The sequence below is a fragment of the Cygnus olor genome, chromosome 12 (genome assembly GCF_009769625.2).
Source record: "Cygnus olor isolate bCygOlo1 chromosome 12, bCygOlo1.pri.v2, whole genome shotgun sequence".
NCBI classification, from domain to species: Eukaryota; Metazoa; Chordata; class Aves; order Anseriformes; family Anatidae; genus Cygnus; species Cygnus olor.
In genome coordinates this window covers 10,515,999-10,543,896 of record NC_049180.1, presented here as the reverse complement: position 1 = coordinate 10,543,896, position 27,898 = coordinate 10,515,999, and the positions used below count along the sequence as shown (strand labels likewise).

The 27,898-nt window shown below is 40.8% G+C and overlaps 1 protein-coding gene and 1 long non-coding RNA gene across 3 annotated transcripts in view; one reads left to right on the top strand and one right to left on the bottom strand.

Moving 5' to 3' along the window:
• Nucleotides 1-27,898, bottom strand: part of LOC121076480 — a 231,963-nt gene that overhangs the window by 64,320 nt on the left and 139,745 nt on the right. For both annotated transcript variants that reach the window (XR_005823535.1, XR_005823536.1), the window contains exons 4-5: nt 14,346-14,540; nt 6,165-6,240 (exon numbers count right to left, since the gene is read on the bottom strand). This is a non-coding gene — a long non-coding RNA (uncharacterized LOC121076480). The remainder of the gene's footprint in view (nt 1-6,164; nt 6,241-14,345; nt 14,541-27,898) is intronic.
• The window catches only part of CHST8 (carbohydrate sulfotransferase 8), a 131,423-nt gene continuing 117,875 nt past the window's right edge, over nt 14,351-27,898 (top strand). The window contains exon 1 of the mRNA XM_040570810.1: nt 14,351-14,580. Coding sequence (XP_040426744.1) covers nt 14,472-14,580 — 109 coding nt within the window. The 5' untranslated portion in view covers nt 14,351-14,471. The remainder of the gene's footprint in view (nt 14,581-27,898) is intronic.

The window sequence follows — 27,898 nt, the reverse complement described above, 5'->3', positions numbered from 1 at the left end:
TTCTTTCTGAAAATCCATTTCTACAAAAAATTTCACTTTGACATTTTGTCCTGATTCAATACACATCTCATTTCCCTGGAGGCGAGGCTTTCTGTTTTCCAGACAGCTCTGCCCGCGCACCTCTGCTCTCGGCAGGACACTGCGCCACCCACTCCTCCAGGCCTGTAATGAGGGCACTCAGCTGGAGCGACCTTGCCGGCTGCGGCAGTGCGTGGGGAAGGGCTGTCCCCGAGATCAGGCCTCCAGGGAGATTCTGGGATGCCGCCGAAAGCAATTAGCAAACAGCCTTCAGATTATAGCTGAGGTCTGAGGAAAAGCTCAAAACCTCGGCCAGCAGAGCCAGGAAATGTTTGTTCCAGCCGCAGAATAGAAACATGGTTTTAATGGCACTTAAATAAATTGGCGTGCTACAGCAGTGGAGGCCATGAATATATTCGTCTCTTTACTTAGTCGCAGGAAATTGCAATGATGGATTTACATCATTTTATAACTGCATGTGATGCACAGCCAAAACTGAGGGCTCAGGCACGGAGCTGCATTATAACAAATTGTCAATATTTGCTCATAACCAAAGTTAGCTAGCATGATAGAAGAAGTGCACAGATAGGATGAAATATTCATTCGCTATGCTTCAGTTGAGATTTTGAGGTAGTCTTATTTTCCTTGAATGTATGGGTTTATCATTATCAGCCTGAACACAACTAGCACTCTTCAAGGTTTCTTGTTGAAAAGAAATTGAGCGTGCAAATACTCTTTCATCATAATCACACTGGCTGCGCAGGGTAATTCATAAAAGAGCCAGAAATATATTGAAATTCAATATTGTTTTAGTCCAAATCAATATTAATAATTGTTTGCATTTTTAAAGTGCAATTTACAATTGAAAAATGTACAGAGATCAACCCATAGTTGCTAACACATCAAATTTTCCTATTAAACTTAAAAGCACAATAATTTTACTTAAAAATGTTTCTTATAAAGCAGGAGAAGGCATTGATCTGTGAAAACAGCTATCTATTATTTATATGCACAACATTAGAACTGGTTTTAATTATAAATGAGCTGAAAGGTCAGTAACTATTTTATTTTTAAGGTCTTGATTTTAAATTTGGATAGCTTAATACAAATATTTACACAATGTGAGCTTAGCAGTTTCTTTCAGTGGTGGGATGGCTCACAGTGAAAAGTGCTCACAGAGATTAGGCAAGGTTAATTCCCGAGAATGGGAGTAAAGCAGAACCTCTGAGCACCAAATGTAAATGTTCCCATCTGCTTCACTGGAGAACACCGTGCCTGTGACAGGCTTCTTGAAAGTGTATGAGGCGAAACCATGGAGCACTCATGGATGGCTCAGGAAATGCAAATAGTCAGAATTAAGCTTTGGAGGATTTTGCCAGCACCAGAGTTGGGGGTAGGGGAGCATAATCAGTTTGTAAATGTACAGCCTTGTGGTTTGGTAGGGAATTTTTGTGAAAGATTTAAGAAGCTAGTCAGTAGCTAGGTTGGAGTTTGCTTTCTACATGTGTGGACATCAATATCAAAACAGCTTGATGGAACCAGGAGTTAAACCTTATCTCTTTATCATCCTGATCTGAATGGCAGACTTGTCGTCAGCCCACTGTGGGCAGCCTGAAGTCTGCTTGGCTCCATGTGTGCCTCAGTGCTCCTGGCTAAGTCACCACCAGGCTTCTTCATCATGAAATAATTGCAGGGTGGTAAAAGCAGAAATTATTATTAAAATGGTTATTTCTTTAAAAGTCCTAGGAGACCATTGAACCTCGGTTGTTGGCTATTTCTGTGGACAGATTTGCTAAGCATCTTTTATCACAGGTTAAGCATAGTTGAACTAGTTTATCCCGGGGATAACTCCCGCTGTGGGCAAACCAGAGAAGCTCAGCCTCTCTGGAACTATCTGCTGGGAACTTCTGTTTGTAACCACTGGCTGCTGCCACCTAAGTTTAATGAAAGCTTAATGAAACCCTAGATCTGAAAATGCAGGTTTTTAATTTTTTAATCAAACTGAGCACGTAGGACAATATACTCGCACAGCCCCAGGAGCTCCAGACGCAGAGCTGTAGGGCTGCACACTGTGCAGTTTCCCCAAGCAACCCCAGTAAAGCGGGGTATGACTGAGCAAGAAAACCATTTAGTGATGTGCTATCATCAGAAAACTGAAGTCTGAAAGGGATATTACAATGAATCAACCAATGAAATCCAAAGCCAAGCAGTCTGCCAAACACTGTGCAGAACGGAGAAGAATTAGACCTCCCTTAATTGCTATGAAAGCTGCAGCGCTCAGCAGGCTGCAGGTGTGGAACAAGACCTACAGCATATGGCAGTACCCCCGGTCCCTTGACTCGAGCCTTGACTTTTCACAGGTCACCTTTTGCATTACAATAGCATTTCTTTTTAATTCTTCTTCTTTTTTTTTTTCTTTTTTTTAATACAAGTTTCTTCAAGCTTCATGGAATTAAGATTATATATGACGCTACCCTAGTAATATTACTAGCAGGAAATACCCCTCAGATACACATTTTATTCCATATGGGCTTTGTGTTTAAAAGACAAAAACTTGAACAAGTCTTCAGGAAAAAATGTGTAAAATATTAGTTTAATTTTATCTATCGCTAATGAATTCATGATTACAGCCTTTATCTGTGGCATAAGAAAACCAGCATCAGCTATTGCGTTTGTAAGAAACAGCCTAAATGATCATGCAGATGCCAACGCTGGCCCCGGCACTACAGTAACCCTGCCTGATACAGGGCAAACGTACCACACGGGCAAAGAACCCCATTTTATATTATCTTTGCTGTTTATTTAGCTGAACCTCATTCACCAGCCCTAACACGCTCGTAAGGATCTCAATCGCACAGCCAAAGCATTGGTGCTGTGGAGGGAAATACCAGAAGACATTTTTTTCCTTGGTGTCACAAATACTTTTGACAAATAGTTCCACTGTCTAGAGCAGGCATCATTATGCCTTTCTATATTATAGCAAAAAGAGGGGGGAAGGGACAGGAGTTTTGAGGCTCTGTCTACCTTCCCCTCACTGAATGCAGATGGAGTTACAAACCGTGTCTGATGTGAAATGCACCCAGTCGATAGAGTATATCCATTCCTATGGAGTATCAATGTAACAACGGGAACTTTCCCAGTGACATTTAATGATCTCCGATATTTACAGCACCAAAGTATGCCTAGCAGCTAGTTGCCTTATCTGTTCTTATTACAAATCTGACAAAAGGTGCTTAAAAATAATTGAATAACAGCAAACCAAATAGTAATATTCTCTCACTCTACTACTATCACAGAACAGATTTTAAAGAGAGTTCATGCCTACTCAGGATTCTCATTACAGCTCACTATTGAAAATCCTCTTCTGTTTAAAAGGCTGAGTAGTTGCTCTAAAATCCACGTGTTTCCTCTGACTCTGAAATTTGGAGTGCCTGAAATTGTGGAGCACAGTAGCATACAGATAGGGAAGTACTGTGGATCCCATGTTGGTGTCCCAGCTGCTTGTACAGTGACCATCATGCTGGTCTCTGCTCCCCTGCGTAAATGGGGACCTGTGGTCCTTTGCCAGACAGCCTTCTGCTGAACCGGCACAAGGTGAAAGCTGCACCTGTGCCGAGGTGCTCAGTAGCTCCTCATCACACATTACGGCCCAGGATGGTTTGGACGCCTCTCCCTTTCTGCCCAGGAGCTTGTGCTTCCAGGAGCCCTTCCTGGCATGGCAGGAGACAAGGTGGTGGGAACCCAGCAGCAGCCCCACCAAGTGCAGATGCATTTGTGTGCTGTCCCCCTGCAGTGCCTTGCTGCCCTCTACACTCCTGCGCTGCCACTCAGCCAAGAGAGGCTGGGGGCTCCTGGGGCTGTTTGATGAACCGCATCACTGGAAGAGTCCAACTTATAAATCTCTTGCTCATACTTTGTTGGGTTTTTTTTGGGGGGTACTGCTGGGAGAAGGGTCCGTGGGGCCACAGAGCTGGGGATGGACATGTCTCGTGCATCTCTCAGGCTCTGTAGCAGGTGGTTGGGAGGAGGGGGATGCAATCACACCCCATGAGGAACCAGCAGCTCACACCTCCCCAGACACCTGTGTGCATGTCTCCTTTGGCTGGGAAGACTAAGAAGGGCACCAGGTTCAGAGACCTTCCTGGTTTTGAAAATACTTATCCCTCTTCTGTGGTCCAAGTGTCTTCCCAGTTTCCATGTGAATGACAATCTGGAAAGAGCTGAAGGGATCTACACACTGCCAGAAGGGGGAGAAAGGGAATTAAAAGAAAAAAAGAGGATGTACCTCTTTTCTCACACAGTCCTCCAGTTACTGTATGCAGCACATAATGAAACAGCCACGTTTCTGAGCACAGACCATGTCTGTCTCCTTGCTCTCTCTGTTAGCAGCTACACACTCCCATCTCTCAGAGCACGGCTGTGCTAAAGCTGCGGGTGGTATTGAACACCTTGCCCAGAGCTGACCTTGGCAAAATGCAAAACTTGCAGAAGCCAAGCAGTGCAATGCTAGGGCAAACGCTCACCACCCTACATAAATGCTCCTATGCAATACTGATAAACATACCTTCATGCTGCCTTTGAGCAGGTACTATCTACCCCAGACACTTGGCTTGCATCCCCCAAGAACCTCCTAAACACATCCAAGCTCTTGACTCTTTGCAAATCCTTGTTACACACCAGCTTCCACTTGTATTTTCCCTCACCTGTCATTACACCACAACAATTCACTCCTCTTTAAGCGACGACAAAGCCCCCAGATATTTTAATTCCCTAATATATGCCTAGGAGATCTCTCAGCTGGCAGCAGGGCTTTTTTTTTTTTTCCCTTTAGGCACACATGGCATGGAAGCTGGGGGGGTTCAATCCCTGTTTCAGACCTCTCAGCCCATGCAGATTGTCTCATGTAACAGTTATGTCTGTGTACACCCATGCCAAATAATCCTCCGGCAGTCAGAGCAGCTTCCCTTTATACACTGCCATAACATGACAATTGAATTCCAAACAAAAATTCTATTTCGTTTCATTTAGAAATTTGCACTTCAAAATAAAATGCAAATATTTATTTCAGTTTGCTTTACTATGTATCCTGGGAGAAAATTTTCAGCTGGAAAGAAAATGTAACAAGCATTTTAGAGAAGGAAAAAACATTGTTTTCCAACTAAACCTACTTACAGAGTATCTCCTTTCAATTAGCTGCTGCATTTCAACTGCCCAAATCAAGAACAACAGGAAATAACTTATCTCTGATATACTGACATAGTCCAAGTGAAAAAGTACCTTGACTCAACAGATGGTGATCTCTCATTAGGGAGAAAGCATTTGTAAAATTTCAATAAGAAACAAATTAGTCATCGTGGCTAGGAGGATTAAGAGAGCTAGTATTAGGTGAAAACAATCAGATGTACACAGTTACGAAAATTGCTTGAGTCAATAAAGGAACCCACTCAACTGCCACAGCAAAATGTTCCGTTTCAAGGTTACGAGGGCTATTTTCGTCTTCCTGAAGTAACCATAGTAGCATCACAATGAAATAGACACAGTGTGAGCTAAGAGGTAGTTTTCTTTCTGCTTTTGCAGAATTTTTATTGCCTGTTGTTTCCTCAAGTGCAGAATTAAAACCACCCTCACATGTGACAAAGGTTTTTAATTCCTAGCTTACAGGGACCATTTGACAGTTTTCCTCAGGTTTTCTTTTGCTTGGTTATGACTCCCAGACAAAGACTCTCCATATAGTTTTAGGAAAAGAAAATAGCATTTGGGAATCACGAACCTCCCCACTACGTTACATGAACTGCATTGCACATGGCACAGAGTTAAGCTATAATGTTGGAGGACAGGGCCCCACACATATACATGAAACCACTCATAATCCTTGTTGTAAAAACTACTTAAAATCTCATGATGTCAAGTGGTTTGGCACGTGAATAGAATTTTTACCCGATGGTTAGGAACATAATCTTTATGTGTCCATATATACACATATAAAAAAGCTCAAAAACTCTTTAAACTCTGTCCTCTTTCCAACCTTAATACATTTAAAACTGAACAGAAAAAATAATTGATAAAAGCAAACTCCAATGTACATTTGCTTCATACAGACATAAACGAGAGAATCTGGCTAGGCAGTCACTTGTTTGGTGACCTACCTCTGGAAGTACAGCTCACTCCAGTTGCTCCAGATCTTCTGGGAGAAGGTGTTTTTATTCAGAGTAGCCAGGAACCCTATACAAGAGACAAATGAAACACCTTCAGGACAACTGAAGAAGGGTATTTCAGGGAGGTGCAATCATCTGAAAAAAACTTTGAAAAACGTGATAGTTGCTTTAAATAGAAGTGGCAAGTAGTGGGAGAGGGAAGCATTCTGACTGAGCTCTACCTAGAACCAAGTGGGTATCTGAAAGACTGGGCACCTTTCCTCTGTCCACCTTCCAGAACAGAGTTCATTGCATTCGGTGGAGTTTTCTGTAATGAAACACTTTAGGAGGGACAACAGCCCTACAAACCTTGCTGGCAGGGCTGGGGGCCTGGCTGCAGGGATCTGCAGCGTCGTGTCCTTTCCATACCAGCGCAGAAGAAAGCCAGACTAATTCGTTATTTACACTCACTATTTGCACTGCCACTGTACAATTCCTGTGAGATGTTAATTTGAAACAAAGTAAAGAAGAGTTTTTTCATTTCCAATTCAAACTGCTTTGGAGATTATATTTTAGCTTAGGAATAGCATTATAACCCCTCAAGGACCTCGGAGAGGTGTGTGTATTAGCTTGCTACAGACCTACTGCAGTACTGAGGGGATTAGTAACACATGACTCCTGCTACGATTTGCACCCAGAAAGATAGGAATGAAATCTTCTCGACTTTGAAAGGATTATTTTGGTTGTTTACTGAGTGCTGTCCCTTTTGGTCTTTGGTCTTATATTGTACGTGTGATGGAGATGAGAGGAGCAGCTTTGCCAGGGGGTTCCGAATGGGAAAAAGGGGTCGTGCGCTATTGCTCTGACTTCAGCCACATAAAACAATTTCATAGCTTTTTGCAGTTATGACAAATTCAGGTTTTAGCATGTTATGTGGGCTAGCATACCTTCTAGTGGTGCACACATCGAAAGGACAAAACTGGCAGACGTAACAGAATAGAACTGGACCCACTGATATCTGACAAAGCAATTTTCTACCCAAAGACGAGAAATCCTGCTGAACCCAATTTTTCCCTCTTTTCGCAGAATACGGGTTCATGTATATATGAGCAAAAAAGGGCCCTGCAATTTTCAGGATTCTCTTCATATCAAGAAATCCCCATTTTGCATAATTAGAGGAGATGCTGAAAGCCGAGACGCGTAATGACATCAGAGACTGGGGAATAGAGCTGTTAAAAGGCAGTAAGTTCTGCCTGATTTCCTACAACAGTGATGGTGTGTGCAGGGTGGGATATAACTTAGGTGGGCAGCTCAGTGTGTGCTTTCAGGAGGGCTGGGACACAGGAGACACTAATGAAGCTGTGGAGAAGAGGTGCCAGCTCATCGGGCAGGTCAGTAGGTCTGATTCACCCGAGCGCCAATTCCTGCTTCTGCAAGTGGTTCTTAGGAAAACTGAGAGCTTAAAGTAATGCTGCATGAAATCACACGAGGCGAGTTATGCTTTCTCTTCTTTAAATTCAAACTGCTAAATTGGTCTGTGCATCTGGCACCACTGGCCAGCTGCTCAGACTGTGCCCAGCAGAGCTACATGGGTGAGGGCTCACCATCAGGCTTTGGAGAGAGGCTGGTATGGCACAGAGGTGGGAAGGCTGAGGCACTTCTCTCTGCTAAAGTACTTCAGTTCTGATTCCCAAGAACTTGCCAGGGCCATTTTAAAGAAATTAAACTTAAAATTTCTTATTTCATCCTTCTTCAAAATATTTGCTTTTTGTTATTACACAAAGAAGAACATAATTACATACAAAGTTGAAGCACACCAAGCAAAACTAAAATGTTTTGGTTTGAAATATCAGCTGGAAACAATTTTGTCTTTTCCCAGTCTCGGGGCAAATCGAAGTGTTTGTTCTATTGGTACATCAGCACCAACAGTGACAGAAAATCCAGCACCAAAAGATGAATGTTTGGTGAATGGAAGCAGTCACAGAATTAATAGTTTCTTATTTCTTTCTGTGCTGAAAAAGTTAGAGGATTTGGCGCATAATACTTGGGATTCATTTGCATTTCCTATTTCCAAGAAGAAGTGCTGACAGCTACAGAATAATATGACTTTTAATATCTACGCCTCAAGTACCATGCCTGCATTTATAAAACTGCTATAAAAAGTTAGTTTTACCTATATGAATATGAATAATGTTTATATATCCTTTTATTATTATTATTTTTATTTTTGTTCTGCAAATGTCATGACAAGCCTGATCTTGGAGTCAGCAGTGAAGCAGAGAGTGGATGCTTGAGTGACAGGGAAACTTAGTGCCCCGTGCTTGAAGGCCTTTTGTCTCTGTAAGTGTTTTGCATAAGGAAATGCATCCTTGGCTCAGCTTCAGATCTGAGAAGCAGCAGTTGTTCACACAGCTGATAGGAACACAGCTAATGCATCTAGAAATGATCATTTCTCTAGTAATAGCAAATTTTTTTCTAATATTCTTGTAGTAATAGTATTTTGATATTTTCCATTCATCTAATTGCCCCCTGTCACTATCCCAGCCTCTAACTATATTACACAATCTAGCTAAAATTAGCTTAATAACACATGAAGTGAGTGCTCCGTTATGGCCCCCTTTCAGAACACACAAAACAGAGTACAGCAGAAGACAAAAACCCATCACAGCTGCCAACAGCTCTCAGATAAACCTCCTCAGATCAGCTGGAGGAATGCTGAAATTTAACATCTAGTTTTTATTTCTATTTGGTAAAGATTGTTTTATAAAAATATTTCTGCCTTTATAAACATCTCTCTCTTTGAATACACAGCGGGCTTTGACTCTGCTCTAAACCAGCAGCCTGCTATCAGCTAAAGGAACTGGTTGTTGCAGCCTGCACAGCACGAGAAATGATGCTTATTGTGTACGTGTGAACTAGACATTTACATTGATTCATCGCTGATTTGTAATTGTCCAATTTAGCAATCAGTAGATGTTCGCAAACAATTCGGGTAGTTTGTTGACTTGCTGATGTCTATGGCAATGTAAACTTGTGGTTGGCATTAGTTTGCTTTCCTTGATTGACTTGGAGCTGTGTCAGCAGCTCAGAGCAGAGCCCCAGAAGGGAGAGTAGGCAGGTCTCCTGCAGTGGGCAGGAACCTTACAGGGTCTCTGTCCCACCTTGGTCTTTCCCCTGGTGCCACATTGGAAAACAGCCTCTTCTGTTCTTGTCTTTGCTTAATTTCTTCCATCTTCAGGCTAATTCTGCCTGTTCTCACTGAGTAACTGAGCTCTTGAAACACTTTTTAAACATTTTTTAAATGTTAAAAGTTAAAACATTTGTAGTGCTGTGAATGGTTCATGCCCTATCATGTTTTCCTAGGACAGTCAGTCTAAGATACACTATGCACATAAGAAGGTGACCTCCACTAAGGATCAACAGACCTTTTCTTGGGAGCAAGTTATCCTTACCTCTTTGCCCTGAAAGGTTTTTGTACTTCTAAGCATCAACTTGTGGCCCCTATTAGGGAAAGATCCTCTTCTAGATGGACCAAAAGCAATCCCCTGCATTCCTACCTAAAGAAGTAAATCATGCCCCGAGATTATTACCTTACCAATGTCATTCTACACAGACTTGTTGGCAGACAAGGAGGAGAGTGTAATGTCCACAGAACTCATGAATGAACAAACAGCTGTGTGCTATCAGACACAATCCTAAGTGCAGCCTGGCTAACACATCTCATATTAGGAATTAAACAACAGGGACATTGGCAGAAAACTGTCTCTCTGTGCCTTTCGTGGACTGACCATTATCATAATGTCAAATTGCTCATGATAAAAATGTTCACCCATCAGGCTTCCAGAGGGCAACTGCAAAAACAGCAGACTTCCAAAGCACTGCTTTCTGTGTCACTCTTCTCAGAAAATTTAAATTAAAAAGTTGAGCTTAACTTTCATCTATACAAAAATTGCTTTGTCAGAAGGCTGAGGCCCTCCTTTTATGAGCCAGACCTTTCCATGAGGAGCTGCAGGTAACTCATGTTCAGATGGCCTCGGCAGTAGACACTATGCAGTAGCACAGCTCCGACTAAACAGCTAATGCAAACCATCTCTCCCATCACATTGGTTTGCAGTGTCTTTCTAACAGGCTTTCAGCACTGCCTGCCTGGGAGCAGAGGGGAATTAGTCCTGCTTCTATGTTTGCAAATAAAAGCTATGATGTCTGAAAATTTTGCTAAAATATTCAACTATTTTCCACAAACAAATTTGTATGAATTTTACCTAAAACTATACAGCTTTTTTCCTGAAAAGGTTTGCTTTAATGATGCAGCACTCTTCTCCTACCCAATGCTAATACTTCCTCACCTCACAATTCTTAGGAGTGCTGCGGTGATTAATGAATGTCTTTGAACTGGAAAGTGCTACCTGAGTGCTAATTATTATCTGCATATACACATAGTTCTGCTGCTTTCAAGGGCAGAACATTCACATACCATTGTAATGGGAAGGCTTAGAAAAACACATATTGATACCTAGGAGTTTTATCCACTGCAGAAATGTATAAAGGAAGAATAAATTAAAAGTTAGATGTTTCAATTCATTATGGCACATCTTGGTGAACTGCTCTCCATCTGTTTTGTGAGTTCAGGGCAGCTGAAAATGGAGTTTTGGTTGGAAGCTGCTTGCAACCATTGCAAGGAGCCCATTGCAAGGAGCCCATTGCAAGGAGCACAGTTAAAGTATGTGACTACAAATCCAAAGTAGAAATTGAAGGCTATGGATTCGCACAAAATTGTGCCTCCCGGACGATGGGGCTCTGTGCACGCCAGTCCTGAGCTGCCACGTGCAGCATGCCTCTGCCTCGTATGCCTGAGGAAGCATTGCCTGAAGAAACTGTTAGCTGATGCTCCACTAAGATTTTTCACCACTTTTTTTTCTTTTAATCTAATCCATCTTTTAAATGATGCAGTTTAACCACAAACAATATTTTCAAATGTTTCTTAATGAGGATACTTTATTCATATGTATTAGTCGGTGCCAACTGTTTTCAGAGTTTCTCTGCTCCTGCAGCTCACCACCCAGCCTGGCAGGGCTTGGGAAGCCCGCACTCAGCATCTATAAAACAGTAGTTCCCATTCAGCAGGTTTGCTCTCCTAGGACACGTTAATTAAAGTCAACTGATTGAAAAAATAATTACAGGAGAATAGAGATGGGAAAAGTCTAGTCCCATAATTTAAAGATCTCTGAAGTTTGTGTTTTGTTGAGAGGTATTAATTTTGTTGAGGGGAAGGAGGCTCTCTTTCATCTTCCTTCTTGGACTCCCTCTACATTCAGTCCTTGCAAAGATTTGTGAACAGGGAGTAACAGTAGTCTTGCTTTGGAGTTATGTAATCACATGTGGCCTTTTCTTCTGTCAATATATGCTTTCATCTAGCCTTCATTACTGCTGCATTGTGAGGTGTCTCTGAGACACTGCAGTGTCTAACCTAAAAGACTATGTGATCCTCAGCACAGATGTGCTATAGGATATGGAATAATGTAAACATTGTAACTGTTAAAAACGGCTACTCTAGCATTTCTCGCAGTAATTAAAAACTGGCTAGGGACCTTCTTTCTTGATGCTGCCTTTACTTTAAACAAAAACATTTCAACAAATCAAAAAGGGAAAATTGTTTAGCATTTTAAGCTAATAATAATTGTTTGAGAAACCCATATTTGCTCAAGGGTATAATTCATTCAAAAAATGACCTTAAAACTCAGCATTAAGCAAATACAAAAACCTTGTTATTTGGGAATGGATTTTTTAAGCTGCTCTCTCTCAAATTATGATCATGCATTTCTTGCCAGCTCTCCCCCACCAGCTGCCTGGGCATTCCCAGCAGAGAAGGGCAGCGCTGCCGACTCCAGCTCAGGGCTGGGAGACCCTTCAATTCTCACTCTATCACAGCCTTCCTGTATAATCTCAGGCAAGAAATTTACGTCGTTTCTTTCCTGTGAAACTGGGGTAGTAGCATTCTCCTCCCCACGGGCATGCAGAGAGCATAAATAGGTCAGAAAATGGGAAATATTTATATTAGGGAACTAAATATCATTCTTAGAAAGGTCTGACTGTACAGTTTTACAAAATGATGGTCTGATTTTGGTGTTGTACCAGCCTTGCCACAGATGGATGTGGTCCTAAATACGCATTTATTCCAACTACTGGCTATTTAGCATGAACACATTCTGTAGTAAACTCAATGCAGAGTTGTTCATGTTCCCTAATTGCTTGCTTACAGAAACAGTGGTTGGAACTGTAACACAACTGCTCTGAAGGCTAATCCTCCTTCCCTAATCTGGCTCCACTGGGGCTTTAGAGTCAGTACTTGATCCTGAAAACATACATGTATATAAAATGAATGTATGTGCAAAAAAACGCCATCCATCATAGACATGCACACAACACAAAGATGGAATCACACAAGGACCCATACAGATGCAGCTTCGCTTAACATAATTTTATTTTGTTTTTACTTTTAAAAGGATGAGAAAGGTTTAAGGGAAAAAATTATAAAAATACTCAGTTAATGTCTGCCATAATTTTTAACAGACAGTAAAGCTGCACTTGCCTATGTATAAAAATAACTTAGTGCTTAGCCTTCATTTAAGGTACAAGCATCCACGAATGTTCCTGGCCTGGAGCTTACCTCTGGCTGCTTTACACACAGAATAAATATAGTTGCCACTAAATAATCTTATCAGTCAGAGTCACAGAAATTACTTCATTGGGACTGCACAAATGGTGTTCTTCTTTGGTGCATTTTAGAAATTTAGAAAACCAATACCCTGCAGAGAATTGAAAACCAGCCATGGAAACCATGAAAAGTAAACAAGTTGCCTCTAACACCAAATATTCGAGGAATATCAAGAAATCTTTAAAGACTTTTCCTGGAATAATTACTCTGAATCATCATCTTTCATCCTCCCTGCAAACTGAAGTAACACTGTCTCTTTGTATCCAAGACCTCTTTTGTAAATAAAGACCATTTTCATAAACTTTCTCACCAGCTCACATTTCCAATTAGAAATACAATAACAGTGAAGTGATGGCCACTCTTGCGATCTGTTGCTGGTTTCCAACCTGGGTCCGTGTGTTAAATAATTTGCTGATAAGAAATCTGGCTATGTTTATCAGGAACAAGTTCCAATGCCTGTGCTCTAATGGACCTTCCTATATGTTACCAAAAAATGCAGGCACAGCAAACTTGTGTGGAAAAGCATTTCTTTTAATTATTAAAGCCATGTGGCACTGCTAATGGTTTTTCTCTATGGTTCCCATTCTTTCATTTATTCACTTCTTAGTGTCTTACCAGAATGGACATTGGTTCCAGTGGGACTATTTGTGTGCTTAAAGTGATATATTTGCCTTAGGACTGTGCTCAGTCAGGGGTTTAGAATCACATACACGGTGCCCATCTGGGACTAGTGCTGCTGCTGTTTCCCTGGGATGGCACATAACTGCAAGTGTAAATGCCAGCAGTGAGAATTGCAGAACTGAGCCCAGAAATCTGCTCAGAGTTCCCTAGGGAGGAGAGGCAGCAGCTCCAGTGTTCAGTGCTCTTGCAGATAGCCAGCTTGCTCCCTGCGCTCTGCTTGCTAATGCTTTGTGTAAGCCAGTGAAAGGTGGCCCAAGCACTGTGACCAGCATTTCCCTTAGAAATCAATATGCCCACAGAGCTTTTTCAACAGGCTGCATAGTGATGTGTGTGAGGTGCACCACTCTAGTTCGGCTGTTTTCCTTAAGGCTGAAGCAGGTTCCTCATTCTTCCCATGTTTGACATGCAACGGGCTGCTCGTGTGGTCTTTTTCGCCATACTATCTCACTTTATGGTTTTCATATCATCAGTGGAAAATAAAAAGTGACACGTGATTCACTCGAAGCAAGAGAACTATTACGAGGGTTTTCTCTTTAAATTACAGCCATGGCATGACTATTTTTCCCAAGTTACACTTTTTTAATTATATTCTACATTGCATTTTCAACATGTTAAAATGGTGACATACAGTTAAAGACAAACTAATGGGGCAGAAACTGACTGGATGACTGCAATTAACTTTACCAAAGAAATACTAGAGAAATCAGTTACTTGGTCTAAACAAGGACTTAAATCAACTAATCTACCTCAAACAAATACATGTTGCATGTGTTAAGTTTTAGGGGTTTGTGTTTTACCTTTTGTAGGCAATATTATGCCAGACTTCCCAGATGAGAGGATGAAACTATGAGTGAAGAGCGCCCTGGCGATTGCGTGCAGTTCTTTTCCTGGGTCAAAACTGGATTGATCTGAGAACAATAATTATGAGGCTGACATGTATGTTCTCCTTCATCTTGCTGTTTGGAGCAGCTGGACTCATTGTCTTCATTCACCTGCAGGATCCAGAAGAAATAGTTCATCAGCAGACACCAGGTTAGCATTCCTATTTCTGTTTGATCCACTAGCTCTTTCACGTTCAACATTTTATACTTATGTCCTTAACACATTTTACATATTTCACAGAGGTTGCCTGAACACAGGTATGTATTTTTTTTAAATAAAAGCTATTTTGAGATTAATTACCACTTCGGTTTTGTTGTTGTTGTTTAAAAAAAAAAAAAAGAGTTTGCAAATAAAACAGTTCCAAGAAACAACCGACTGATTATGCAGGAATTGTTGCCAAGGTGTATTGGGTCCAGCTGGATGGAGTTGATTGTCTGCTAAAGTTGAGACCCACTTCTGCTGCCAGTTATACCACTGTAAATCTGGAACTGAGAAATTTTGTCCGAAGTTCAACTCCTACAAATACATACCTCTGAATCCACCTTCCCCTGTATATAGTATTCAGTGTGTCATAGAGATGCAAAGTAAAAGATGCATAAAACAAGTAATGCAAGAAACTTAAAATATTTGAGGATGTATTTCTTTAATGTGCATAACTTTCATTAAACATCTCATAGTTTCATTCATAAGCATGCCATCTTCTCAGGTTACTAACTTTAAACAGCAAAAAGAGCACATTAATGTGAGAGCTGGAAAGCTAGACTGGAACAGTGGTTTCCTTTTAAACAAGGGGCATGCAAGAAGTGTGAAAATGCACAAGGCTTCTCTTGATTTACTTACAGTCGCTTTCTCTTTGACTAAGGTTGTAATGAAGACTGGTTTAGAGCCTAGACAAATGTCAGTGCGGTTACTTCAGCTCATAATAATACCCTTATGCTCAGAGGTTTGGTCATTGCGTTTGCTCATATATGCACTGAAATTCTCCTTTGACTAAATGCATACTTTATAAAAAGTCTATTTAATTGATGCCTTCATTGCACAGTCAATGTGATTGCGTATATTTTAAAGATAAAATATTAGTAACATCTTCAAAGTAGCTAAACCCTAACACAGAGAACTCTTAAATCATTACATTAAGCGCTAATTTCTGTGTCCAGGTTTGTTAATTCCTTATTTCCATGTCACTGAACAATCTATACTTTAATATTTTCATTATTTAGTCCAACTGCACACCAATTTTGAAAGCAGGCACTCAGCTGAAACTGTAGATATAATGAATCATCAGTGTGCCATGGAAAGCAGAGAACTAAGCAGTCACTTCAGTGCTTTTTTAATTTGTTTTTGTATACTTAGATGCAAAAGAGCTTGCAGATTAAAACTGACAGTACTGGCTACGTTCAACCCCGTGCATATTCATTTGGAATCAATACTACTATGAAGTCTGTACAGTAACACAAAAATAAATAAAGAAAAAAAAAAAACAGAAATTATACCTCCTAAATTTACCATACAAGTTCACTGGTGCATCTGTGATTGCACAAAATGCATGTGAGAGAGAAATCACTGAGGCACCTCTACTGTTGAGGCGTGCACTGTTCGGGGCCTGCCTTCCCATCTAGTAAATGTGGTTTGGTTTTACACTGAGAACAAACCCACCTTTACATTGTTATTAGCCACATACTCAATATGCTGTGGTTGTGCCCTAACGTACAGGATTTAGATCCTAAGGAATCAGGCCATCAACAGATCACCTTCAGTAACTGCAGGGGCCCAAACTCCAAAGGATTTACTGACAGGGAAAGGATTGTTTCCCCTTTTCTCCTTTAAAAGGTTATTACCTTAAAGCTCATGTTAGCCTGCTGGGCTGGAAACCCCTGGTAGAGGCAGGCGATGCTTCAATTGCCCCAGCTGGATTTATGTGTGATGGTGGGTCAAATCCCTTTTTTAAGACGCAGTAGCACTCCTGATCAGACAGTCCCTAGGACTTAAATCATGTTTCTGCACAAAAGCTATTCTGTTCTGAGAACAGGCTTCACTGCTTTTCCTAAAGACTTTTATCCTCTTCCCTTTCTCTCCCATCATCTCCTTTCTGGTTACTTTTAACTTCTTGCAATCTCTGAAGTTTCCCTTCCCTTGGTCACCTAATTCTCCTCCCCCAACACTTCCAACATCCTTGTGTCTGAGCACACAGCAAGACAGAACGCATGAGAGCCAAGCAGAACTGGTAATTCCTGAGCTCGCGGTACATCCTCTTCCTCAGCAGGGTCACTAGCTTGGGTTTCTTCCCTCTGCCCAGCCCCCAGCTTGCATTAAAGGTGGGAAAAGTTTCTATCTTTGAGACTCCTGTCTCCATCTCAGAGTCATCTGAAATTGCCAGTGGACTGGGAGTGAGGGGAAAGATATATGGGCAGCAAATACAGGCAGGAGTTTAATGCATCATTAAATGTGTAACTTTGCATTGAAAAAATTAATCTTTGCTCCTGAAAGTTTCTAGTGGTACCTCAAGAACAGTGTAATCTCTATTCTTTTATTGCTGGTCCCTCATCTTTACCTGTATTACCTCTGTCCTCTCAGTCACAAACCTCTTGAACAGACTGCTGATTGTAATATACTGTGAGGTGATATTTGAGAAGGATCTAACTGTTGAATGGGACAGCCAAGCACATTTAAATAAAAGCAATTTTGAAGCAAGGCCTTCCCCTTATCCCTCCCTGCTGCATTCCCATGAGGGAAACTCACCCCGTGATGTGTTCTGCTGCTGGCGGTAGGGTTCTGCATAGCTAAAAAATGAACATCCCAACAATGCTGTTACTGCCAAAGGTGTGTAATCAATTGCTTGATTCTCACATTCAATTACAATTTATGTTAATAGGAAGCAGACTGCACCCTGGAGTAAAAGGTGCTCAATACAATTACTCTTATTTCTGTTTGGCTGATTTTCATGTGTGTTAAGTGCTTTCAGCTCCCAGTGGACTCAGAAACTCCTCACCTCCACTGCTTCTGAAAATGATGCCAGTTATCACTAAAAGATATTAGGCAGCTTAAAGGACACAGGAAAAAATAGCCATTCATTTCATTAAAAAGAGAGTAGCCATATTTCATCGCTAGACAGCCTCCTGTGAAAATCTGTCAGTCACAAGAGACATTTTTGGTGTGCCGAAAAGGATGCTTCCCTTCCGCTCTTCAGTGCTTCTCCTCAGAGGGGTCTGTTTCTAATGGAGACTGGATATTGCTATAATTTGCTTGTCTGATTGCTCCCTCAATAGAATTGAACAAATGCATGTGTCATTAAGCTACTTAGGACAACAGATTCTGCATGGCAGAGTTTTATTGGATTAGCCTTTGGTTTTGCATTTCCCATGTAGTTTCTATGTAGCAAAGTGCATTTGCAGGCGCTGGAATCTCATCAGGAAAGCCGTAGAAAAGTCAATAATGCTTATTTTCCACTGAAAAGCACCATAGGAGAGTTTTGCATTGTCCAAAAGGGCATTTTTCACTGTTAGTACATTCAGTCATCTTTAATTTAAGATGGTACAACTTATGAAACAAGATTAATAAAAATACTTTGGTACTTTAGTTTTATCTGTCTGTTCCAGAAATTGCCCTTGATTGCTTTAGTCCAAGCAAGCATGATGGTGAGACCTTGATGTACTACTTAAACCAGTATAAGATCTACAGTCATAAAACTTTAAGTAATGCTTACATTACTTTCACTGAGCAAAGTACTCCTGACAGTAGCTGTTTGTGTTGATTTGTTACTATTCATTTATTCTTTCCCTGTGCTTCACATTGCTACCTAATTGTGATGCTGTACTGAGAAAGCAATATCAAAGTAATTTTCCACAACATTAGTTACAATTTTCTTCTGATCTTTCGAGTGAAACAATCCCATCCTGTTGGCTTCTGTGAGCATATAAACCTTGATTACATTTATCTGTTGGAAACCACTGCTTACAAACTATATATGCCCTGGATAGTGGGTGTAGAGCCTTTCTTGCTGATTGACAAGCATTCTATCTGTACAGTTTTATTTATATAATGCACATCACTCTGAACAGATATATTTATGACAGACAGCCATTTAGGGTGGGCAAAACAGATTTCCCAAGCCAATACATTAAACGCAGCAGATATTCCTAGGGTCATTAAAGAGACAATAACTTCACTTACAACAGACATTTTCTGGGCTTCTATGGAGGGTGCTATTACCAGGGAGAACGCAGGATAAAGCAGGGGAGTGGGTTAAGAAGCAGTAGGAATGAGAGACAGTCATATATTGTACAGAAATGCAATGCTCTCCTAACAATTCTCCCTGTATATTTATATAAAACTTTGTTCTTAACAGAGATGGTAAAAAAAATTGTTTGGGGTAAGTTGAGTACTTGGTACACAAGCAAACTTTAATACATACATCCCCTTTCTGATGCTAGTAATCCCTGCATAGATGTATCTCCTATTTGTGGTAGGATATTAAAGATACCAAAACTTTACAGTAACTAAAGTCACTTTAAAGTGACTAAAGGTGCAGCCACTCGACTGCTGTGTTTGTCCTGGAACCGTTTCCAGCTTGGGGCTTGTCCAGGCCCTGTGGTTAGCAAGAGCCTTCTTTGGCATAGTGGCCTGCTCCTTCTCTATTGGGATTTACAGTGGAAGAGTTGACAGGACTAACGAGCACCTTCATAGCCTTGGTCAAGGTCAGTGCAGTGTATGAGATCACCAACACCATGGAAAACTTGGATTTGTGAGAGCTGCATTTGGGCGGTATGAGAGAGAGTAACTTGGACAAACAGTGTCAGTAAGTGAGAGAAGAGCCCAGAAGATGCTCAGCCCACCCGAACAGCTCCATGGTGGGTTTCAAAAAACACCTGCAGAAACTTCTGAGCTGTAGAAGCGCTACTCCATGGGCTGGAGACAGGACTGTGGTCAGGAATACCAAGTGGCCACATATAGTCATGAATACCAGAACCACTGCTTCCCATTTGCACCAGGGATACAGTACCTATCGCTGTACTTAAGACCATGAAGTCTTAAGGGATATTCTAAAGATAAATATTTTAAAGAAGGGATATTCTAAAATGATATATATTTTTTCTAGTAGAAGATGTAGCCAAATTAAAAAAAAAAAAAACAGGAGGAGCATTAATATTTCTGTATACCTATACTCATGTAGCAAATTACTGTCTATATGGCGAATAAGTCTATGGGGAACAATTATTGTGCTTTTTGTTGTTGTTTTAGCCATATGGTTACTGAATTCAAAAACCTCTAAGTTTTCCATTAAAACTTTTGAGGTAAATAAATGTGGACCCACAGTCTTGTGGGAGCTGGTAAAAGGTGGAAAATACATCTCAAAGGATGCATGTTGTAAAAGCTCCAACAGGGTGGAAACCGAGAGTAGAATGGAAATGGCTTTACACTCTGACAGTATCAGCATTTGAAAGTCAAGTAGGAATATAACCAAGCCTGAAACTCATCTGACTGAGATTCTGCAGCAATTGCTCTCTTTCCCTCCCTCATGTACCAATTCCTAACATAATGCTGTTGTCTTCTCTATTTTCTGCTTTACGAAGGGTGTGTTGGGATGGAGGGGGAGGAAGGAGAGATGACAGCCAGAAGGGCTGGCACACAAATGCTGTAGCAAACCTGACGGCACAGGGGAGCCACAGTGCACAAGTCTTACTGTATCTCGTGGTAGCCTTAGAGCAAATATCAATATTATAGGTGTAATGAAATTTTCTCTTTCTTAATTACTTATTCAGAGCACACACGCCTTGCTACTCACAAATTACAGGCCTATGCACATCTCCATGTTAGCGGTACATTTCCATAATACTTTCCTAGTGCACAACGTAATGCTTGTTTGTTGTACTGGAAACTTTTCTATAAACACAATTGAAAATGAACTGGTGTCAATACATAATTTCAGAAGTAATTTTCCTTCAATTTACAACTTACTTCTCTTTATAAACTGGGAGCCATTTACTCTGCTTCTCGACTAACAGCACCAGCAGAAATCAAGAAGGAAAGAATCTGGTACAGGAGGCAAGTGAGCTCTGCAATGCACTTTTCAAGCAGAAGCACTGCTCTGCTACTTGTGTAAGGCTAGTTTCCACCGACTCAAGAGCGGATGAACCTCTGCAGTCCCATCCTCTGAGCCTTCCTTAGCTCATCTCCCCCCGACAAAGAATTTGCCTGTGAGCAGACCAGTTCCCAATGGTCTGCAGTCATCAGGAGTAAAAGAAAAAGATCCATCTCCATGTCTGCAGAGGCAAGGCACTTAAGAGGGAAATGTGGTCTTATGAAACTGATACTGCCTTTTCTGTTGCTTGAAATGGTTGTGTTTTAGAATGACTGTGAACCTCGTTATTTAGAAAATTGGGAAGAAATGCTGGCAATGGCTTCATCAATCTACAACTATAGGGGAATCAAATGCTGTCCAGATGGTTACAAAGGATACCTTGTACCATGCTGCCAGTGGAGTACTGTTCAAGAGAAATGGACTTTATTGCTGAAAACAATCACGTATTGCCTGTTTTACCACATATAATGTACAGAGATCATCTCCTACACCACTTTTCCTTGCTTTCATAACTATGCCATCTCCTTGGCAGTCTTATGAAAAACAGAGCATTTGTTTGTGACTTGGTATTGAGCACATTGCTTTTTTTTTTTTTTTAACAGTTTATGTTAACATAGTTTAACAGCTGAAAACTCACTGCATTGCTATCCAAAAGTCCATTAAAGCAAATACAGCTCTTCAGCTGTAATGTCACAGGTCAGCATTTGCAGGACCAGGATTTCCTGACAGCCATCAGCCAGTGCTTCACCAGAGGCTGAGCACTTGTGTTCCTGTGCAAAGCTTCTGCTGCTCATTCCTGTCCTGCCCTACTGCTCAGACACTGGGCTTTATTCTGTTAAATCAGGCAAGTCACCTGCTAAATGCCTCCATTCCCTGTTATAAAGGGGGTCTCTGCAGGGAATTCAATGTACCTTAAGTGCTGCAGGATCCTACAACAAAAATGCAAGACCAAAGCGTATCGACTGTGAGATTATCCCCCAAACCAGTGCAAGACTGGCAGCAGTTACAATCCCACTGCAGTGGTGCACACACATCAGATGCCTAACTCAGATCCACTGCCCATTTATTTGATGGCATAAAGTCCCTGTCACCTAATCCCAAATGTATTTATCAGCATAAAACCAGAGTGATGCAGTGCTAAATCAGACTCATAACATAGTGCAGTTTCCACTTCCACAAATTTCCCTATCCTCTCTTTTTCTGTGAGCATTTATTCTCAGATACTGACTGGTTAAAAAAAGGTTTGATATTTCTTTTAAAGCCTACTTTTAAAAACTGTCAGAGGTTGACACTTCTTTGTTTTGTCTGGCAAAATAAAAAGTGACCTGCCATCTCAGAGCTGCAATCGTTTATGGTGCTTGGCAACATATCACAGGCAAAACTCTGCAGCACTGGGATATGTCAGAGGACTCTAAGAATGGCAGCTTTATGAAAGTACATTCCTAGGGAGCAAGGCTGTACACTTCTGCGATTCCCCTAGAAATTTGCAGGGCCATTACAGAAATGTGCAAAAGTTGATCAACAGACCTTCATGTCACCTCAAAACATTTATTCGGATATGAGACTATATGAGATTTTTCGTGGAAAATGTATCAGCACTAGAAAGCTTCCTTCCATATGTCAGCTATCAGTCAGTTTGCTTGATTTTCAAAACCTGATACCACTTTGAGGAGATTAGGTAAGTTTAAAATACTTTCTGGATTTTCTAAATTTTATGCCATTTTAAAAATGTTTTATAATGGATGTTTCCATTTCTCAAAGTCATTAATGTTCCTCTAAAAGCTTAAACAAAACCTCCTCTCTCCAGCAATATCATTCTTTTTCATTTAGTAAACATTAATTTTCCTTTCACAATTCTAGTGGAGCTTGAAATTAAAGGTGGCTTTTTTCTCTATTATGGCTTTCTTTGTGTATCAGCATCAAAACTGTCAGTTACCTATTACTTTAGCACCAGTCAAGTGAGCATAAAAAGCCAAATAATTGATCTTGTATAGGTCCTACACAAGAACAACTTCTCGTAGACATCATTATCATGTTCTCTGAATTAATAATCTACTTACTTTTGAAAGGAAGTGATTGGTTTTGGATCTGTCACCACTTGACATATGAAAGGTGATTAAATGATTGTATCTAATTCTGTATAGGCCCTATCATACGTGATGCTAGCTCATAGCATCAATGCAGAAAAGCACTTCAGTATCAACCAAGTGGCTCGACTGTTCAGTCTCCTCAGATGTCTGAAGTGCTTTGCTGTCCGAGAGTGAGATATTCTGCATCTTGTAGAATTAAGTCCCATCTTTGCCCCTTTTCGCTCTTAGCCACTTCAGAAGACCTGTGTGGTGATTAAGTGGAAAAATGCTCCAGCCAGGCCCTTACTCTGTTGCCACTTCCGCACATTAAGGCAATTCAGACGTGCTCTTTTCCTCTTTTTTCAGATTCACTATCCAATGGCTGTTCATACCTACAGAAACTGAGACCTTTGGGGCTTCTGTTCCTGCTTTTTAGTTGAAAACCACACATTTTATCATAAAACTCTTTGTAGGGACTGGATATCTGATATTTTGCTCTTTGTAGCACATTAGCCAAGAGATCAGTGTTTACAGACTTTGGGAATTCCTATACTATGAAAGCAAAAGATTCTGTCCTACCGGGTGTGCCTGTGCATACACAATGAGCGGTGCACAGGCTGGAAGGACATCAGTGGACATCAGGTTCCTTAAGGGAGCAGTGGGAACTGAACAGCCTCATGAGGAGAAAAAAAACAACAGGTTGTGAATCACTCTAATGTACTGCTCCTTTTACCTTCTAATTCTTTACCTTTCTCTTTCCACTTAGCATAATGATATGCCAATATAAAGCCCAGTGCTAGGCTTTATATAATGATGGCACAAATATTGCTGGGGACAAAGGTATATTTAGCTTTAGAATTATTTTAGGATTAAATTCACAGGAATCTTTGGATGCCTTGTACCTGTTGTAGTCAGTAGCTGACTTGCAGTCCCACTTACACGGAAGCAGAGCAGACACACATACTTATTCTCGTGGCCAGGAGAAGAGACCCTACAAACCTAAGCAGAGGGAACTGGCAGCTTGCAAAGTGGCTGGTGAGGGGGTGGAAGAGGCTCCTTTATTCAAGCTGCAGGTAGTGCACAAGGGACAAGATCATACATACTGTTTTCCATCTTTTTTTTTTTTTTTCTTGACTTGTTTGACTCGACTTTATTTGTTAATAAAGTTCTGCAGAGCTTAAGGCCCATAAGTCAAACCACAGGAGAAATTATAGACAGCAATCACCGTCGCTCTGTGTGAACTGCATGCAACTTTAATTGGGTCCTACTAATTGTAAATGCAGCTGCTAGGAAAAACATGGTGATGCTTATCTCATACAAGAAAACAAATTCATCTCACTACTCAGCTGTAAACAAATGAAAAGGTGTATATTCAAATAGTCACAAAAGTAAATGTATATACTTGCAGGTAGATACCATTACTTTTGTACAGTGCTTATCAGAGCAAAGCAATTCTGTGCCTATTTTGACCTTCATTTTGTTTGCTGTAATTGTTTTAAACTTACCCTGGATACTCTGGTCAGTGAGTACTTGAGCAGGGATGGGATTCACATGCCCTGAACAAACATGGGTACCTCAGCCACTAAGTTCACTTAACATGGGCATAGACAAATACTATGAACAGCTAAGATTAATATTGGAAACCAATCAACAGATTTTTTTATAAGCTGCTAAATTGAAACCTGCCCCTCCATTCATTTAGCTCAGGAGATGTGATTGCCTTCGAAACAGAAGGCATCCTTAAGTCACCACCTAATTAAAATTCCAATTATTCTGCATCTATGAGCTGCTCATTCTCAAGCTATTGTAGGGAATTAAGTTCCTTGAGAATGTACAAAGTCAGGAATTGTTTAACACATATATATTGATGATGTGATCAGTGCTGCACGTTAAACTAGCCATGGAACTACCTGCTTCATTGGCCTATTTCACCAATATCTGCACTTTAGTAAATACCTCAGAACGTTTCTTGGGATGATTTATATTTTGTAGGAGGAAAATAAAATGAACAGACCTTAGCAAGCCATTATAACAGCCTTCTACTGTTAGCAAAGAAGAGCACATAAACGGGAGGGAAACAAAAAATAAAATGTGCACAGAACACACTGGTAGGGAAGGGGGTCTGAGAAAGAAAAGCTGAGATAACTGCCTTTACTGTTCTTTACATTTGCAATTATTTAATGAAGAGAACTTTATGAGTTTGTTTTTTTGTAGAAAAACATCCAGAGAAAGGAGTTCTGCTTGATTAACACCTCAAAAAAGGAAAATAAAAATATTATGAAAACCAAAATGCTTAATTAAATTAGAACATAGCAGAAAATTTACTGCAGTTTTATAATTAATGTTAATATACAATGGGTTCAGAATCAGTGTGTCTGAAGTTCCCAGGGGTACTCAAATGGAGACAGAGAAATTGGTAAGGAAAAAGAATATTTGCTACAGTAAATTTACAGTAGCTAACAAACTTATTTCTTAAAGTTTTAAAAGCACTAAATATTCCTCATGTACAATAATGATCTTATTATATTATAGCTCCATATACAAATCTGTAAGAACCAACACCTTCCTACTGTCTACACATTTGCCAACCATATTTTTCCCCTTGATTGTTTCCAGAGATCAAATTATATAGTCAGTATATTCTGATTGTTCTCTGCCTTTTCCTCTAAAGGCACTGGCTTCATTTCTTAATTGAGACCCAGTGGAGATAAGTTCACCACAACATAATTTAATGAACTATGGAAGAGTTACCTTTAACTGCATGAAATATCAAGCTGCATGACAGAGAAAGAATATCTCCTAGGTGATGTTTCAGTAGACAATAATTAACTAAGACGTCGTCTAAAATAATACCATCCACATACACGCAGCCTTTCCCCCCCAAGAAACTGGACAACACATAAAGCAAGCTAATAAGCCAAGGGCAGTTCCTGAAAGGAGCTCAGTGGCACAATTGCCTTCCTCCATGAAATCACAGATTAGAAATCAGAGACCTGCAGCACTGAAGAGTGAATTTTATTCTTTTCCCCTTCAACTTCAAAGGCTGAATTGAACTTGATTTACCCTTCACATTAGTCTTGGCTGTGCCATCACCACCGTCTGTTCCAAGCATGCAGAAGATTCTCCTTTTTGCTCCGAATGATTCTGAGCAAATCAGCAGAGGTGCTCTCACCACACAAAGCTGCCATCTCGGCACCTCCGAGCCAAAGCCTGGCCTGTTTACTTCAGGGATTTGAAGAGAAACTGCTGCAGCACTGGCTTCGCTGTATATTTTTGCTTATTTACTTAAATTTGAGGGGAGGATACAACCCTGACTTTTAAATGTCTCACACAATACAGCCTCGAACAAGACTGAGCAGGCTGCAGTCTCCCTCTCAGGGACATGGCAGACTGCACACTGCCATCCTTCACCTCCCCTCATCCAAAATGGCTGCTTCCAGCCCTGTAGCTGCCTTACACAATAGAGGCATCCTACTGTCTCTTGGTCTTTGTATATTTTTGTTGCAATTTAATGTTAATTAGATTTCTAATTCCTCAAATTAGGGAGTGTGAGTCAAACTCTGGCTCCTGCTGAGTTCAGAGGGGTGTGTGTCTTTATATGCATTTTAGCATTCAGACCGCTTTGATCGCAGCCCTTCATGCCACCACAAACAGATAGTAATGATTATAATGAAAGATGTTTCACAAAGAACTGCTGATGCAGCATTTCAAGAATTCTGAATACGTTAATCTTCTTGGTATCCAGAGTTTCTGTCCTTTTACCACTGACTTCGTAAAAACATCCAAGTGAATGGCAGATAGTTAATATTCCAAGAGAAACCTTATTTACTATGAGAACCTCTCTAATTACTATGACAAACCATCTTCTCACAGTTATTTAGAGCAATTGGAAGCAAGCATGGTGACACTGGTCTTGATAGTAGCAAAATATTTAACATCTTTCTCAGTGGAGAAGGTGCTCAGAGTTAGAGGCTTACCTTGGGAAAATGAAATCCGAAGCACACATTACATCAGTTGCATATAACGATCACATTTTCTTAGCCTAGTAGCATGAACCTGTTTCTTTATTTCTTTTATCTAACAAGCTGAAATGTCCTTTGGAAGTAAATTCACAAGGATCTCATGAATGCACATCTGTATTTGGTTTGCTGTGCCCATCTTCTACACAGTCACAGCTCAGCTACAGAATATGCAGGGGAAATGGGAATGCAGCAGCAGGGGGCCTAGAGGGCTTGTTCAGACACAGAAGGCCACAGTCCACAAGTCATTTCTCTGAGAGCATTCCTCTATCATAAGGAGGAGAAAATTGTTATTGACTAATAAATACAGGTTTCGCAGCCAAAGCAAACTCACTGCTAAACAGGCAGAGGATAGGAATGCCCATTGGCTCCTGGTAGGGCTGCTGCCACAGACACAAATCGGAGTCCCGCAGACAGATGAATAGCAGCGGCAGAAAGCAGTTGAGCTCCAGTTGTGGAAACAACATTTAGCACAGTTAATCACCACTGTATCACCACAGTGTTTTACAGCAGCCAGCACACTCTACGTGGTGAGGTGAGGGCAGCCACAGGCTCGGAGGCTGCACCTCACGGCTGGGAGCTGCTGGGGAGGCCAGGGCAGGCAGAAAACGCTCCTGCGAAGTACATGGGAAGAGTTGTATACTACGTTTTCCAGTTTTGTTATCTCTCCATGCTATTTAAACTTACAGAGCTAAAATATCCCCTTTCCCTTACCAGCAGGCCTAGGTAGTACCTAATGAGCTCACTGAAGATACCGGATTGATTTAGCTAGTTCGTTTTCTCTGCCACAGGTTTAATAATTGCACAATTCTCTGCGCAAAATTGGATCCTAAAGACGATAGGATTATTTTCCCCTCAGTGTAGAAGCAGTAATAAAAGCAGACTGGAAGTCTCTCTGTCCTCACAGTGGGCACTGTGGTGTCAGTGTCAAATGCAAGCTGACGAGGCAGCTGATACCAGCAGGGCTCCCAGAGGTGGGGAAGGCAATGCACGATGTTTCTTTAAATCAAATCTACCTTGTAGGTTATTTACACTGGGGGGGGGGGGGAGTTTTCTAGTTTTAATTCTTTGCATTTCCTGAACTTAATACATTTCTTTTTTTTTATTTGTTTTTAAATGGATGCTCAAAGCCTACGAAAGCATTTGGGAGTTCTCCTGTTACCCAGCTAGGCCGTGTTATGACTGCAGAGTGTCAATGCCAAATAGCTCTTGTCGCTGGTTCATCCCAACAGATCAGAGTTTAAAACAAATACTACTCAAGCTCATCGACCAGTATTAGGGCTGCTTTCCAACCCATGTCC